The following is a 16,407-nucleotide window of genomic DNA, read 5'->3' as shown; positions in this document are numbered from 1 at the left end:
TCTCTAGCTTTTTCGTCATAGTCCAAGTCTCGGAACCGTACAGTAGCACCGACTCCACTAGTGCTATAAACACTCTGATCTTGATAGACTTTCTAAGCTTAGAATTCCAAAGTTTTTTTGAGTGTGTGGCATGCTCCCCATGCTCTTCCTTTCCTAACCCTGATATCACTATCACTGTCTCTGATTCTAGAACCCAGATAGGTGAAGTATTCCACATGCTCTATTGTACTGTTACCCAGGGACTTGATGGTATCAGGGTTCTCGATGTTCTGAGTAATGAATTTGGTTTTCCCTTTATTCATTCTAAGTCCAACTGTAGCAGCAACCCTTTCTACCTCTAGCATCAGCGTCTCTGCCTCCTTTACAGTATCTGCTATCAGAGCAATGTAATCTGCAAAACCAGTGTCTGATATCTTCTCCGCCTTAACTCTCCTACTCCTATAAGGCTTAATGGTAAATCCTATTTCAGGGTGCTTGCTTAAGGCTTGTCTCATGCAATAGTCAAGGGCTATAATGAACAAGTATGGTGGCACTAACGTATCCCCTTGAAGAACTCCTGCCAGGATATCAAATAGCTCGGTATCCCCATCAGGTGTAATAACTTTGCCCTTCGTGTTTACATAGAGTAGATTAATGATATCCACAATACTGTCCGGCATCCCATTTAATCACCATTGAACTTAATACAAGTTAGCTATGAGCTGTATAGGACTTCATAGGCGTCATTTCTGAGCTGTATTGAACTTAAGGTTAGCTTTACTTCCACTACTTTGATACTTAAATAATTTTCCGGGTTGACAGCACAACTGCCGGAAATAATATAGCGCCGGAAATATGCCGGACATCATGGGTAATAGATGGAACCATTAAAAACAGAATGCACTGTACGTGTCTATATAATAATAACCTCGATTACCTGGTGGTCATTTGCATTGTTGCCCTTATCTATAGAGTCATGGTATTTGTCTCTGAGAAGCTATTGTCAATCATGGTCACGTGATCACATACAGGTCACGTGTGCAGGTCACGTGTGCACTGCCTTAACTTATGTTGATAGTTTAAATACTTATGTCCTAGTGTTTTGGCACTGTTTTTCTTTGCTGTATTGTTGAAGTACAACATAGGTGAGTTGTACTGAGTTGGATTGTGAGTACACTTGCTGGTGTAATCGTTTGTATGCAAGCTGTGGATGGTGTATCAATTTGTTTATTATATTATTTGTGGAATGTTATCTTACAGACACTGCTCTCCTCCTAATACCGCTCTCTGATAAGCTTCTTGACCCGCTGCTGATTTACACACCTGTACAAACTACAAACACACACATTGCTATTTTGTTGAATTTAACCCAATCACAATCTAAATTACCATACAAGATAAGAACATACACCACCTCTCTTCAAGTCTCTGAACAAGAGTAACTCCACTAATAGGTTACATTATTGTCAAATACCTGGTCTATTATAACATGTAACTGTAGTAAGGTTTCCCTCCTACAAATAATGCACTCTAGTACAGCGCCACAAAAGATACCTGCTTGCTCTGCACTATACTACTCACCCTAACAAATAGTAGGGTAGTACCTCTCATTACCCAAAACTGGCCCCTTTATAATTGAGCTGGAGATAATAACTAGGTTATTATCTATAATAACCTGACAACACCCTTTAACTTTCCTTAGTTTACAGTTTACAGTTACTAAAATAGTAACGCACATATTTGGCGAGTGTAGTTACGTTTTATCATAGGTTGCCTGGCTTCGGACCAGGAATGTGTGTTACTTTGTAGTCGTGACTTTCTCATACGTGTATTGAAATACTTTCTTACTACCGGCCTTGTGTGTGTGTGTGTGCGCGGTTTTAGGATTACTCATTTAAATTATAATTAATTGTAAGATAGATTATAGTTTAAATGTGATTTGATACAATTTGGGTGTATACCTCTTTCTGCGACCTACATTTGTACAGCGCAGCTCATTTTCTTAAAAAGTTCTTAGTTCTTGTCACGCTATTTCGCACGGCTGTATAAAAAACTAGTGTAACCCGTGCCTTCGGCCGGGACTTTACTGTCACAGTTGCAATGTAAAAGTATACAACCGCATTATATTTTTGATATCACGCATAACGCTGTCTTATGAAAGTATGAAATCTCCCTACAGTTGAAACAAAGCGGCCGCAAGAGTGAGCTCTAAGCTTATAGTATTACGTGGGGCTAAACTAATTACGGTACATGTTATCCTCCTCGTTCTCTCTCCCATCCATTTATGTCACATTTCTGGAACAAAATCATCAATTAAACCACTTACCACCGGCCGATTTTTATAAAATTTGCTTATGGGCTTCGTCAGAGTTTTGTCAGCACTATACCGAAAAAACCAGTCCCGTAACTATTACCGTTTTTTTTTGTATAACCGTTCGGAAATTACACACAGACAGACAGACACACAGACAGACACACAGACACACACACATTCTGGTGTTATTAAGTTGATTATGCCACGAGCAAACCCTTTGTATTGGTCTCTGTACCAATCTTGTGTAAAGAAATCTAATATCAATCATACTTGATACTTGTTTTCACTGCCAAATTTCCAAACTTTAACAGCCGATTATTTGTGCAGTAGATCATGTTGGTTACAGTTATTACATCCTGCCACATGACAATAGCTCAGAACTACACCCAGTATCTGCTGGAATGTTACACAATGTTCCAACACCCTCACAGGGTTCAGCCAGGGCCTCGTGCCTTATTCCTGGCTCCTTCTCAGTTCTCACATGTTCTTTGTAACGAAACTCTCGCACGCCTCCGACTATATAAGGGTCCTGCTCCATTCAATGAACACGTGATCACTGATAAGGCACGTGATCATTGATAAGGCACGTGATCATTGATAAGGCACGTGATCATTGATAACACACGTGGTCTAATTATCAAGAAGTTAGATACAAGGTGTACCATAATTAAAGCTGTGTTGAGCTGTGGAGGTACATTGCAGAGAGTGGAGTGTAGTTGCTTGATACGGAAAAATATGAGCAACATTACGTAATTGTAGCCATCCTCTGTTTATTGCTGTCGAACAGTTTGTAGATTACAAATGTCGGTTTTGGAGACTTGAAGAATACATTATTAATCTTCAAAGAAGGATTTAAAGCTGATGATATAATCATGGTGTAAGAGATGTATCCTGATTAGCATGTATACAGTGTACCACGTTACTTACCGGAAAAGTGTTAACAAGATGTGAGCACTACAAGTAGTCTCATGTGTCTGACATATCCGGGTTTGTCACCCACTAGTGAGCAGTAGTCTTATGTTTCTGAGATATCCGGGCTTGTCACACACCCCACTAGTAGCGACTGCAAGTTACACATGTTCACATCCTACCAGTTAGTACTGTCCCACCCTCCCTGGTGTACTGTAATGTAAAACAACATTATTGTGTCTTTAAAGTCCAAAAATGTCCAGTTACAAAGTGGATAAATCAAAGTGGATAAATCACCCTACAGGCTCGTTTTAGTTCACATGTACGATAAGTGATATGTTTTTGTTTATGTTGAGAAGAGTGGGGGGGGGGGGGGTCCAGGGGATTTTACTAGATTTGTTGTTGTTGTTGTCAGCTGAGTGTCACGTGTATGATCATATTATTCTGCTGATGATTTAATTTAACGTCACTTAAGAGACTCTGAAACACTTGAAGGAGTTAGATATCCTGCAGCTCTAGTTTGTTGGGCTTCTGACGTGATATTTGTAGAACACTAAATAGAGAGCAGTATCTAGATACTATCCTACTTCAGTGTTATACAGCTACAGACCTTGATCATGATCTACACACATCCTGTAGATCCACGGAAAATTGTTCACGAGTTCTTAATTCGAAGAGTTTTATCGCACAAAAGTTGCATCATGCATGCTTTCAATAAAGGCGTGCCATGCTCTCCGAAAATTCCTGTTTTAAGTTTTTTGTCAGGTTCTAACTTTGCTCGGGGGCTGCACTGGGGGGGGGGGGGGGGGGGGGGGGGAGGGGGGAGGTTTCAATGTTTTATTCACACGCCAGTCGCCACAATAACAACAACACGTAATCAGTTTATCACAGAACATAAAACCACACTCCAATATATTAAACTTGTGTAGCCGCTGGCGCTGATAACATGTTGTCCGTTTAGTATCGATACGTTGTCCGCTGCCACAATGTGTGTGTGTGAACACAGTTCGTTGATTCCTTTGATCTCGTGAGTTCTGCCAAACTGTTGTTGCCACTATACTGATCTTGCTACTATTCCTTGGTTTAATTACACGTCAGATTTACCACTGAGATATGCCAGTTTTCTAATTATTGAGAGACAGACAATTTGCCGAATCATTGTCTATTGATGGCAAAATGAATAAATTTGGGGAGTGTGGTAGTGGTGTACTGGTAATATCTCCTAATCTCCCAATCATTGAGCTAAATTTTGTTGCAAGGTCATTTTAAATTAAAGAATCGTATTAGTGGGTATTAATTCTTCCATTATAATTATGTCGGACTTAACAAAACGACGACTTTTAATTCCATTTGTTCCTCTTCTACCCCTCGTCCGTTACCTATTTTAGAGAAACTATATATACAATATATAAACCATTTTAGAGAAACTAGCATGTAATTAGTTAATTTCAGAAGGGCTTCGACGTTTTGATGAATAATTCATGAACTATCTAACTATGTACTGAACAATTATTTTATTACAGTTTATTACCTGACTATGTAATTAATTAACTAATTAATTGACAATTTAACGAACGACTAATTAACTGATTAGGAAGCACTCTGGGTAACGTTAACAAGTCACTGAGCTCGGACCCGTCCCAGTCAGCCTCCCCCTCCCGTTCCTCCACACTCAAAGCAGAACCAGATGCAGGTACTAAGCACTGTCTGTCTGTCAGTCTGTCTGTCTGTCTGTCTGTCAGTCTGTCTGTCTGTCTGTCTGTCTGTCTGTCTGTCTGTCTGTCTGTCTGTCTGTCTGTCTGTCTGTCTGTCTGTCTGTCTGTCTGTCTGTCTGCCTGCCTGCCTGTCTGTCTGTCTGTCTGTCTGTCTGTCTGTCTGTCTGTCTGTCTGTCTGTCTGTCTGTCTGTCTGTCTGTCTGTATGTCTGTATGTCTGTATGTCTGTATGTCTGTATGTACTATGTATGTACTATGTATGTACTATGTATGTACTATGTATGTACTATGCTATGTATGTACTATGTATGTATGTATATTTATATTGTATGTACTATGTATGTACTATGTATGTACTATGTATGTACTATGTATGTACTATGTATGTATGTATGTATGTATGTACTATGTATGTACTATGTATGTACTATGTATGTACTATGTATGTACTATGTATGTACTATGTATGTACTATGTATGTACTATGTATGTACTATGTATGTACTATGTATGTATGTATGTATGTATGTATGTATGTATGTATGTATGTATGTATGTATGTATGTATGTATGTATGTATGTATGTATGTATGTATGTATGTATGTATGTATGTATGTATGTATGTATGTATGTATGTATGTATGTATGTATGTATGTATGTATGCATAACAGTTGAAAATCGCCTCAGGATCATCTGCAGGAACAAGTGCCATGTCCACCACAAACCCCGCTGAATCTTCTGACGACAATATGAACAACCCCGAGGACGACATAGCAAGATTACAGAGTCAGTTAACAATTCAGCTATTATCACTGAATTTGTAACTTTTTTACCTCTACCCTACAAATAAGGCGCCCGTCCGTGTTGCTTCGTGTAAGCACAATTTCTAAGAACTGACATTTACACAATTCTCAATATAATCAATGGTATATCAAAACTAACATAATATAAAAGTTACAATATATACGGAGCTCTAAGTAGCCACGCCCTCACGGCATGTAACTCAGCGTACGGTTACAATAACTTGTTCTTATTTTGATAACTTGTACACTCCTTCTCTTTCATAATTCAACGTGTTGATGAATTGCCCATATTTTATTCCCCAACTTGTAGTGAAAGGGGCATGGGCTTAAAAACAGCTAGAAAACTTTTAAAAATAAATATCACCGTCCTATAATTAGTAAGTATAGCTATATTTCAGCTCAAAGAGTTTGAGTATGGTATCAGGAATATTTATTTTACGATTTTGACCGAAAAGTGATAAAAATGATGCACATTTTGCCCATTTATTCCTTAACTTTTGGTCAAATGGGCGTATCAAGGGATTACCCCCACCCCCCCCCCCCCCCCCCCCCCCCCTCGCCAAAACTCTCCCAATGAGGAATTTTTAAACCATTCCGTTTCCAATCCGTCTAATTTTATGATCTGTTTTTTAAGTTATTTGTTCATTCATTGAATTAAATAAACTGTTTACAGCTGTATCAAAATCAGTAACTGAGCCTTACTAAAGCTAAATAAATGTTTGAGACGAGGCTTAACCGTGTAACTGTGTTCTAACATATCTCCTCAATGATTTATATAATATTAAAAACACCCTTTATTCACCCCTCGTTTCCCTAAGATCTGCTGGAAGCGCGCGGAGTACCCCCGCACGTGCTCACCTCATTTGGCTCACGTATGCACTTATTCCTTAACCGGAGCAGCTCTACCATGTCCCACGCGCAGCAGCTTCTTGGTAAACTTCAGAGTAAACAGGAGGCTCAACAACTTGATGCTTGTGTTGAACTCTGTCAGGTGACGTACCTTTTATTCTCGATTTCACTTAAATTTATTCTCATTTTAAAAAATGTATTCTCATTTTCGCTTTAATTTATTCTCATTTTCGCTTCAATTTTCGATCAATACAATATAATACTATTGATCAGTAAACATTTTAAGGCTTCGAAGTTGAAAGTTTGAACCACTAATATTTATAACTTGTGCAGATGCTTGTGATGGGAAATGAAGAGACACTAGCTGGATTCCCTGTCCGACAGTCCGTTCCCCTGCTGATAAACCTTCTCAGCGCTGAAGACAACATGCACCTTATGTTGCAGGTACTTTCTCTTTCTCTTTCTCTTTCTTGCTAGTTCTCAGCGTCTAATTTAATTGTCGTTTAATTAATAGTTGTCGCAGTTATAAATACTATAAATTTGCTATTTTAACACGGTGTCTGTTTCAGGCGTGTCGTGCACTGACCTATATTATGGAGAGTTTGCCCCGTTCTACTAGCTATGTTGTGGAGGCGATACCCCATCTACTTCTTAAGGTATACTTTCACTTTCTACTTCTTAAGGTACACTTTCACTTTTTACTTCTTAAGGTACACTTTCACTTTCTACGTCTTAAGGTACACTTTCACTTTTTACTTCTTAAGGTAACCTTTCACTTTCACTTTAGACTGATCAAAAATTGTCCACTTTTTTTGTTGTAGGTAGTGTTTAAGTACTGTTTTTAATGTTTATCGAAATATCAGAACTATATTGTGAACGCACATACCAAATACCAGATACTCAAAATTCTAATAAATTTTGTTGTCTCAATCTAAATTCTGCCCAGAATATTGTGTGCTTCTCACATTATGCATCAATTAATGATCACATTTTATCGCACAGCCACAGACTCTAATTCTTGTCGAAATATTTACCCCATTTTAAGAACAGATAATCTGTCATATGTACGTGATTTCTAGGAACCCAGGTCACATACCTTGTATCTGATATCACGATGTTCTTATTCTCGTGACTCGAGTTAGCGGCAGTAAGATCAGAGTGTACCACTGCAGTACCAGTTATATATTGTGTTGTAATTGAGCTGTAGAGTATATAGCTGCACAATGTAGAGTGTAGAGTGTAGTTCTATAACGGCGCCTTGTAGGTTATACATAATTCATATCGTGACTGGAAGTTCAGAATGACGTGTGGCTGTGGGTCTGATGGACGGAATTGTACACGCTTTTTCACAAAATGTACTAAATATAAATATGATTTTGTTACACATTTTCACGGTTTTAAAATTGTGTGTTTGGAAGTTCCGAATCACTAAATCATGAACACGGTATAGTAAAAGTAATGGGACTGGTTATTCGGTATAGTGCCGACAAAACGCTGACGAAGCTTAAGTTTTTTAGATCGGCTTATACGGTCAGTGGTTCAATTGGTGGTTTAATTAGTGGCCTGCTCCCCTGCTGCTTTTATTATAGCGGCTGTTGAGTGAGGGAGCGGATTTGCCTTATGCCACTTACCGGCTGCCCTGAAATTCTGCTTACTACTAACTGTCGGGTAAACGTTCACATGCAACTTTAAATCTATAACCCAATTAACTAATTAATTAATTAGTTAATTAACTAATTAGTTAATAATATATCCCTCTCAGCTGAAGAGTATCCAGTGTATGGACGTGGCGGAACAAGCACTAGCAGCCCTGGATATGCTAAGCAAGAAACACGCTAAGAGTATTCTCCACTCTGTAAGTACATTAATTAGTTAATAACAATTAATTAATTAGTTAATTGGTCATAATATTCACATTACACTACACATTATAGTTGTAACTTATATAGCGCATTTAAACTACAAATACACGGTTTAATCATGTGAGTTAGGGTAGGTTATTCATTAGAATGTAACTATGAGTTTGTAGGTGCTATTTCAATTGTGTTACATCATATCTTGTGGTAGTATCATCATGATATAATATAGTATAATCTATAATATATATTATGATATATAATATATTGTAATAAATATAATGAAAGTAATGAAGCTCTCCCCCAGATATAATGTATAATATATATTAAATGATATATAATATAATGAAAGTAAGCTCTCTCTCTCCAGGGTGGCTTGTCGGCGTGTCTTTGTTTTATTGACTTCTTCTCGCTAAATGCTCAGCGCAGTGCACTTAACATCACAGCTAACTGTTGTCAAGTAGTGACCTCCAATGATGGGCACCTCTTCATGGAGTCAATACCTGTCCTTATCTCGAAACTAAATACTCAGGTTAGTTTTAACTGTTAAATGTTAAGGAAGTCTCGCTGACATAACAGCTGCAAGTTTGAGATTAGGACTTGGAAAAGTTTAAACTTTTGAAAATTAAGTTGGTAAGTGAACTGATCCTTGTTATGTTTCACATTCTGTTTCACTTTCTGTTTCACTTTCTGCACCACAAACTACCATAACAGGATAAGAAGTTGCTGGAAAGTTGCTGTTTGACATTCTCCAGACTGGTTGAGCAACTTAAAACTAGCCCCGTCATGTTGATGGAACTCTGCAAGGACGGTCTCATCACTAATCTTCAGCAGGTATGTTTAATTTTCATTTCGCATCATTACCCTCTTTCTTCTTATCTTTATATTTTTGTACTTAAAGATTAGTAAATAAAAGTTCTAAACAAGGGATAGTTAAAAACAACGCCCAAGTCTAATCTTTCCCTAAAACAAATAAATAAATATCAAAACTTCATCGTAATTTCTGCCAATATCTCATAAAGGTGCACTTTTTTTGTCTCTCTAATTGATATCCTTACTATAATTATGTATACATATATTATTATAGATTTACGTATAAATATAAACTATCCTAACACCTCCTTGCAATAAGCTTACAAGTGTCAGTCTTACTGTCGTATAACAATAAGATTAAATAGCACTTGACAGGGCACATAGCCAGGGCGATAACTTGGCACAGCGCCAGAATTGTAACTTTGGTCTAATCACTGTACAAATTGCCACCCAGTAATATTTTCATCTTCAACTGAGCAATTGTGCTGAGAGATAGTGGTTAAATAGTAATAAAATATGGTGTTCACAACACTGCTGATTAAGTGAAACTTAGACTCAGTTGTGTGAAAAGAAATATGTAAAGAACCCAACATTCAAATAAAATATGAGAATGAGAAGGAGGAATTTAATCTTCCTGATGTTAATATTCGTATTATATCGATCACTCATTACTGTGATTTCCATTATAATTTACTATAAATCGTTCTTCTGACAATGTACTATAAGTTAGATTCAGGATTGTAAGTAAAGATTTGTAGTTAGTTATTTCATCATAAAAGTAAGACTGTGTTGGTTAAATGGTATCCTAAAGTAAGGCTGTGTTGGTTAAATGGTATCCTAAAGTAAGGCTGTGTTGGATAAATGGTATCCTAAAGTAAGACTGTGTTGGTTAAATGGTATCCTAAAGTAAGACTGTGTTGGTTAAATGGTATCCTAAAGTAAGACTGTGTTGGTTAAATGGTATCCTAAAGTAAGACTGTGTTGGTTAAATGGTATCCTAAAGTAAGACTGTGTTGGTTAAATGGTATCCTAAAGTAAGACTGTGTTGGTTAAATGGTATCCTAAAGTAAGACTGTGTTGGTTAAATGGTATCCTAAAGTAAGACTGTGTTGGTTAAATGGTATCCTAAAGTAAGACTGTGTTGGTTAAATGGTATCCTAAAGTAAGACTGTGTTGGTTAAATGGTATCCTAAAGTAAGACTGTGTTGGTTAAATGGTATCCTAAAGTAAGGCTGTGTTGGTTAAATGGTATCCTAAAGTAAGACTGTGTTGGTTAAATGGTATCCTAAAGTAAGACTGTGTTGGTTAAATGGTATCCTAAAGTAAGACTGTGTTGGTTAAATGGTATCCTAAAGTAAGACTGTGTTGGTTAAATGGTATCCTAAAGTAAGACTGTGTTGGTTAAATGGTATCCTAAAGTAAGGCTGTGTTGGATAAATGGTATCCTAAAGTAAGGCTGTGTGCTTATGTAAGTTAAGTAGTTGTTAAATAGCATTACATGTTAAATAGCATGTTCCGCATGTTAAATAGCATGTTCCGCTCACATGGTATACTAAGTATATCGTTTATATATATCCGCTCTATTACTCACTTCACGTGCCCTCGCTGTATCTAATTGCATATTATTCCAATGTAATTGCTCTAATTGCATATATTCTTACATTTTGTCTAATTGGTGGCTCTAGCTGACTGGATAACCCATTCTAACGTTCTACACGTGTTCTGTGCATTTCTTATTGAATATTAAGCACTTAATAACATCTCCCGTATTTACTGAGGTAAAGATGTGTCATTAACACTTTACCTGTTCTGATAATTATAATTACATAATTATCTTTAGATCTTATAATTACAGCTAATTAGAGCTAATGACGGTGCTTTTCAACTGTACTGTGCAGTGGTTGGATTGTTTAGATTCTTTAATATTGTGATCTGGCACTGTACGAGATATTGTTATAAGATTTAGTAGCTACCAACAATAAAGCTATTTAGTTCTCAAATATATTTATGAATGTGACAAAAGTTTTGTACAATAAGTAGAATTTAGTTGAACAAGCAAATTGAGTTCAACCAAAGGAGAATATTAATTTAATTCTTGACACAGTAGTAACATGTAATCTGTCAGAGACTATTTTTATCGCTTGGTGTCAATTATGACAGTTTTAATATCTAAAGATAGAGTCCCAAATGAGAGTGTGGGGAAATATGTAGTATTAACCAGTCACCGTCGTGGTGAACGAATCTTAAACACGTCAAGTGAAGAGGAAGAGCATTTTAATATTTTATCTTGTCACTTTCTTTTGAAAGCCTCACGATAGTAACCTCCCAATATTTCAGCTATTGTTAGTGGGTTCAGCCTCAGTGATGACAACCAACGTATTCACAATGGTGCTGCGTATACTGTCTACTGTGTTCCAGTATTGTACCAGTCTTGCTACCGAGTTCATCAAACAAGGTTTGTTTCCACTAGTGAACGTTACCATGGTTACGGTGTATCTTAGCATGGTTACGGTGTATCTCACCATGGTTACGGTGTATCTCACTAAGGTTAAGGTGTATTGACTATCGCACTATGCCCTTATTGTTAAAGCGGTTTATTCATTGTCCACTTTGTCCTAATTGATAACTCTTACTGTCGTCTTCTCTAGAACGACGATATCGATACAATATAATGTAGTTGTAACTATTAATGTTTTTCAAACAAAGTTACAACGAATTCTTCATGTAGTGCATCTTGGGTTTGGACAGGATATGCCCGTTTAAAATACTTCCATCACGTTACATTACATCATTCTGAAACATATATTATATTTACAATAAATTATGCAATAACAACATTATACGATTATACTATGTTATTATCGTAATTATTGTAATTGTAACGATGCATTTGTAAGAATGTAATTGTAACTGTAACTGTAACTGTAACCTTGCTAACAGATGCGAGTGGTACAATAAGGTCGCTACTAGTGGGTAACAAGACCCCAGTAGAGATAGGACTCACCCCTACCCTACTACACCGCTCTTCTAACGAACTCTTTGAGATTCTCTGTCTTTGTGCGGAACTTCTTCCACAGCTCCCTAAATACGGAGTTTTCTCGTGAGTTACTAAGACTTAGGGGGAGACTGCAGAGTGGAAAATAAGGGCCCCCAATCCCCATCCTACTTATTATAAGGGGGTTGGATGGGGAAACTACCCCCTTCCCCACCCCATCCTACTTATTATGAGGGGTAGGATGGGGATTGGGAGGGGGTAGGGTGGGGAAATTAAGGGTAGGATGGGGGAGACTAAGGGGGCCGGGGGAGGAAGATTTGCTGATAATAGTGATAGAACTAATATGAGGTCTAGAAGTTGACATTATGAGCGTGTTGGTTGATGCCAGACTCTATACAAAATGCTATATAAAAGATTTGTAATATGCGACGTGCGTCATAGAGTCATAGACTAGACAATCGTTAAATGATAAACACCAGCGTTATCAGCTAAATAACAATATCCAGCCTTTTTCCCTATAGCGTGGATAACCTGATAAGTGGGAATGATGAAGAGAAACACAGACAGTGGTTCTACCGAGATAGCTCACGTGACCACGATTCTTGGCAGAGCTTCAGCAAACAAGAGAACAAGATCGTTAGTTCTAGCTGTGATTCAGGTATGCAGAAAATCCTTTTTGTTGGTTAGAACATTCCAGATTCGTATGAATGGTAACCCATTGTTGATAATAACAAGTTATTAACTATTATTAACTAATAACAAGTTATTTCTGCGGAAAAGTAAGATCCTGACTATATTTATCACATTACTGAAACTTTCTGAATTCCTGAAAACCTCTTTATATAGAACGTTGTGAATTCCATTACAATGAGATCTTTAAAACAATAAACTGAACAGGTGAGACTGACGTTGTGCTGGCTATGAAGATAAACTCAAACGTTGCTTCTGATTTTACCCTCGATCTCAGCACCATGAAAATGGAGAATGAAGAAACTGGTATGGGGACAAACATTTTTTACGCACTTTTGATCATAGATTTTGGATTCACTGACCACAAAATTAGGAAAATCTCCTAATTAGTTGAAACCATGAGTTAATGTGAATCATCTACAAACCAATAAGAAACAGCACTTAGCATCACGTGTTCCAAATTAACCAATTAAAACCCTGCATTCACATCACGTGACACTTATCCCACAGGCCCAGTGGACAACACCTCACCTCACTCACAACACGATACCAACTCCTATCACAGCGGTGATGACGTCACTAATGATGACGTCACTAATGATGACGTCACTAATGATGACGTCACTAATGATAATATTTCGTGCGATGATATTTTAAACTACCTCTCTGACGATTTTAATGATTCAGGTTCTCACTTATTCACACAAATCAAGTGAAAACACACATACATCTTAATTTGATTTAAATAATCCTATCGAGTATATTTTGATACTTGCTAAAATCTCTATCTTTTTTTTTCAGTTCACATGGTAAATTGTCTAAGTACAAATCGTAGCATGAAATTTCGTCTAGAACCATTATACTTTAAATTGTCTGATAAAACATTCTGGAAGTTTCTAGAATTTCAACGGGAAACCCTAATAAAAGTGTACTGAGGTGTGAGGTGTCTTTTTAATGTAGACGTCTATTAAATTCGACAGAATTTTCCAGAAGTCTCTAAATCATTACTGCTAGTTGATCGTTCCCACATGACACTAACTCATCACTTAAACAGGCAAATAGGTACAATGCCGACCGGCTGTTAACCGGCTAATAGCCGGCTGATTTGTCGGTTGTTACGTTAACAGCCCTCTAACAACCAGTTAAACATTTCACCACATAAATCAGTGTTTAACTGACACCCCAACCAATCAGAACACACTTTGCACACCACGTGACACAAACCAACCAATCAGAGGACTGTATTCACACCACGTGACTTAAACCAACCAATCAGAGCACTGTATCACACCACGTGACACAAACTAATGTCTGCAGGTGAACTGTACGACATTACAACGTCCAGAAAGAAGACGTTTATCCCTGAGTTACTGCACTCCGCCAGTAAAGATAAGGATAAAGAGGATTGTAGGCTTACTTTGTTGAACGATGAACCGGCCCTTTATGATGAGCTGTGTCAGGTGTGTGTTACTATTACTTGATAATTATTAGATATCTGTAATCTGATATACAGATGCATTAGTGTAACAGGGCATAGTTATTAAGCTAATTGATTAATTTTTATTAAAGTATAATGTTTCAGTGTTACTATTAATACTTTAACTTTTGATAACGTTAGTGAGATCTTGTATAACTGTACACTGAGCTGATAGCTGTGTACTAATTACTTTTCCTACCTACATTTTATATTAGCTCACATTACTTATACCTTTCGTTCTATGTAATTGTACACTTCACTGCGCGGTAGGTAAGTTTAGGTTGCAAGTCCAAACATGATCCAGCAGTCAGTTACGTAATAAACATTTCTGGTGAATATTTAGCACTCAATGAGGTCACTTATACTTGATATAAAGATATGGCGGTCATTAAGACTTAGTGACTTTGTAAGGGACCTTCTGACCACATTATAATTGCGTGATTCTGGTAACCAACTGCCACACCCGGATTATTTTCATCTCAAAGCTATTGCTAGTTTTTAGGTGCCATAGGAAGGCAAAGTTTGCGGCCGACAACAATCGCACGCCTTTCCATGCTGCCCGCGCCACAATTTCATAATCTAATGAGCTATTCTCGTGACTTCGGTCATGACTCATTTGTTCGGGTTATTCTTTATCAATCTATTCAACACTTCTTTGAAGATCGATCATATGACAGAAATATGACTACTAACCCATGATTTGTACGAAAATGTGCCGGCACATCCTTCTCCTCTCCCATAGTTCAACCAAAACCATAAGACTAATTTATAATTGTTCTATTTACAACTAACAAAGCTAATTGTCCAGACGATGTTGTTGCTCCTGTTCGAAGTTTACCGCAGCACCGCAACTCCCAACGTGAGATACAAGTGTCTTCACTGTCTGCTCCGGATAATATACCACTCCCGTCCGGACTCAATCAAGAGTATTGCGGAGTTACTGCCGTTATCTAGTACTGTAGCAGGCATGCTGAGCAGCCAAGACAGCAGGTGCGTTATTGAATAAAAGTTGTAAAAAAGTTAAGGAACAACGCCCAAGTCTAATCTTTCCCTAAAACAAATAGCTAAATACCTGTAAGGTGTGTTGGAAAGTTAGTTCGTCTGTTTGGTTATTAGTTTGCTGGTTAGGGTGAGTGGTTAGTGTACTCAACCAACGGTTTGGTCATGTGATATTGTCCATTTGTACACGCTAGATCGCACTTTACAAATTACAATGACTAATCATTGATTACTTGTACACACGACACACGTCTCAATTTACATTAATGATGTGTATAATGCAACGTTAATAAAGACTTAGCGATTGCAACATAAAAACCCCAAAAACAGAAAATAAAGTTGTAAAAATTCTGAATTTTCAGGTTGGTGATTTACGGTCTGCAGCTGTCGGAGATATTGATGAAGAAACAACCGGTAGTGTTCGCTGTGTACTTTAAAAGGGAGGGAGTTATGCATGCCGTGAAGAAGATTCTAGCGGAGAGCTCTTCTATGCCGGGGAGATCTAATATCGGTTAGTAAAATCTTCTCATATGAAATACATTTAAAATAATTACAAATAACTAAGGTCAGATGAAGCTAGCATCTTGGTACGGCATGAAATATTTTTAAAGTGATTGCCTCGTTCCATAACATTCTTTGTGAGCTTTTTCGGGTTTGAAGAACAAATAAAGGTAAATTTTAGATTCAATTGATTATTAGATATATGTTAAGAGAAAAATGAAATCCAACACAAGTTATAATAATTAGATCAGCCGGGAAAAAACTACAAAATACCTTTATCGTCTGCCTATCACCTTTTAATCCTCAGCCAAGGGGGAACAAATAGTATACTCAGACATGAAAGTAAGACAAAACTAGTCCGACTGGATGTTCAATTTCCTTACGAAATCTCAGTATAAAATAAACCGTAGATATTATAATTTTAAACTGTATCGTCAATCTTTATTACGAACGACCGCTTCGGCCTGATCTCGATGTACTCCAAGTCCTAATACTCTGGAAACTTC

The 16,407-nt window shown here is 37.4% G+C and overlaps 1 protein-coding gene across 1 annotated transcript in view; it reads left to right on the top strand.

Annotated features, from left to right (window-relative positions):
- LOC134824799 (E3 ubiquitin-protein ligase TRIP12-like) overlaps positions 1 to 15,916 on the top strand; it is a 105,735-nt gene extending 89,819 nt beyond the window's left edge. The window contains exons 7-22 of the mRNA XM_063836775.1: positions 4,797 to 4,895; positions 5,606 to 5,704; positions 6,540 to 6,712; positions 6,904 to 7,014; positions 7,140 to 7,226; positions 8,333 to 8,425; positions 8,797 to 8,958; positions 9,141 to 9,260; positions 11,577 to 11,694; positions 12,180 to 12,339; positions 12,756 to 12,892; positions 13,132 to 13,230; positions 13,435 to 13,611; positions 14,242 to 14,384; positions 15,210 to 15,391; positions 15,763 to 15,916. Of these exons, the coding sequence (XP_063692845.1) occupies positions 4,797 to 4,895; positions 5,606 to 5,704; positions 6,540 to 6,712; positions 6,904 to 7,014; positions 7,140 to 7,226; positions 8,333 to 8,425; positions 8,797 to 8,958; positions 9,141 to 9,260; positions 11,577 to 11,694; positions 12,180 to 12,339; positions 12,756 to 12,892; positions 13,132 to 13,230; positions 13,435 to 13,611; positions 14,242 to 14,384; positions 15,210 to 15,391; positions 15,763 to 15,916 (2,114 nt within the window). The remainder of the gene's footprint in view (positions 1 to 4,796; positions 4,896 to 5,605; positions 5,705 to 6,539; positions 6,713 to 6,903; positions 7,015 to 7,139; positions 7,227 to 8,332; positions 8,426 to 8,796; positions 8,959 to 9,140; positions 9,261 to 11,576; positions 11,695 to 12,179; positions 12,340 to 12,755; positions 12,893 to 13,131; positions 13,231 to 13,434; positions 13,612 to 14,241; positions 14,385 to 15,209; positions 15,392 to 15,762) is intronic.
- The last annotated feature ends 491 nt before the right edge of the window (positions 15,917 to 16,407 follow it).

This window comes from Bolinopsis microptera, chromosome 13 (assembly GCF_026151205.1).
Source record: "Bolinopsis microptera isolate Bmic1 chromosome 13, MBARI_Bmic_1.0, whole genome shotgun sequence".
In the NCBI taxonomy this organism is placed as follows: domain Eukaryota; kingdom Metazoa; phylum Ctenophora; class Tentaculata; order Lobata; family Bolinopsidae; genus Bolinopsis; species Bolinopsis microptera.
This window is presented reverse-complemented; position numbering and strand designations above follow the sequence as displayed.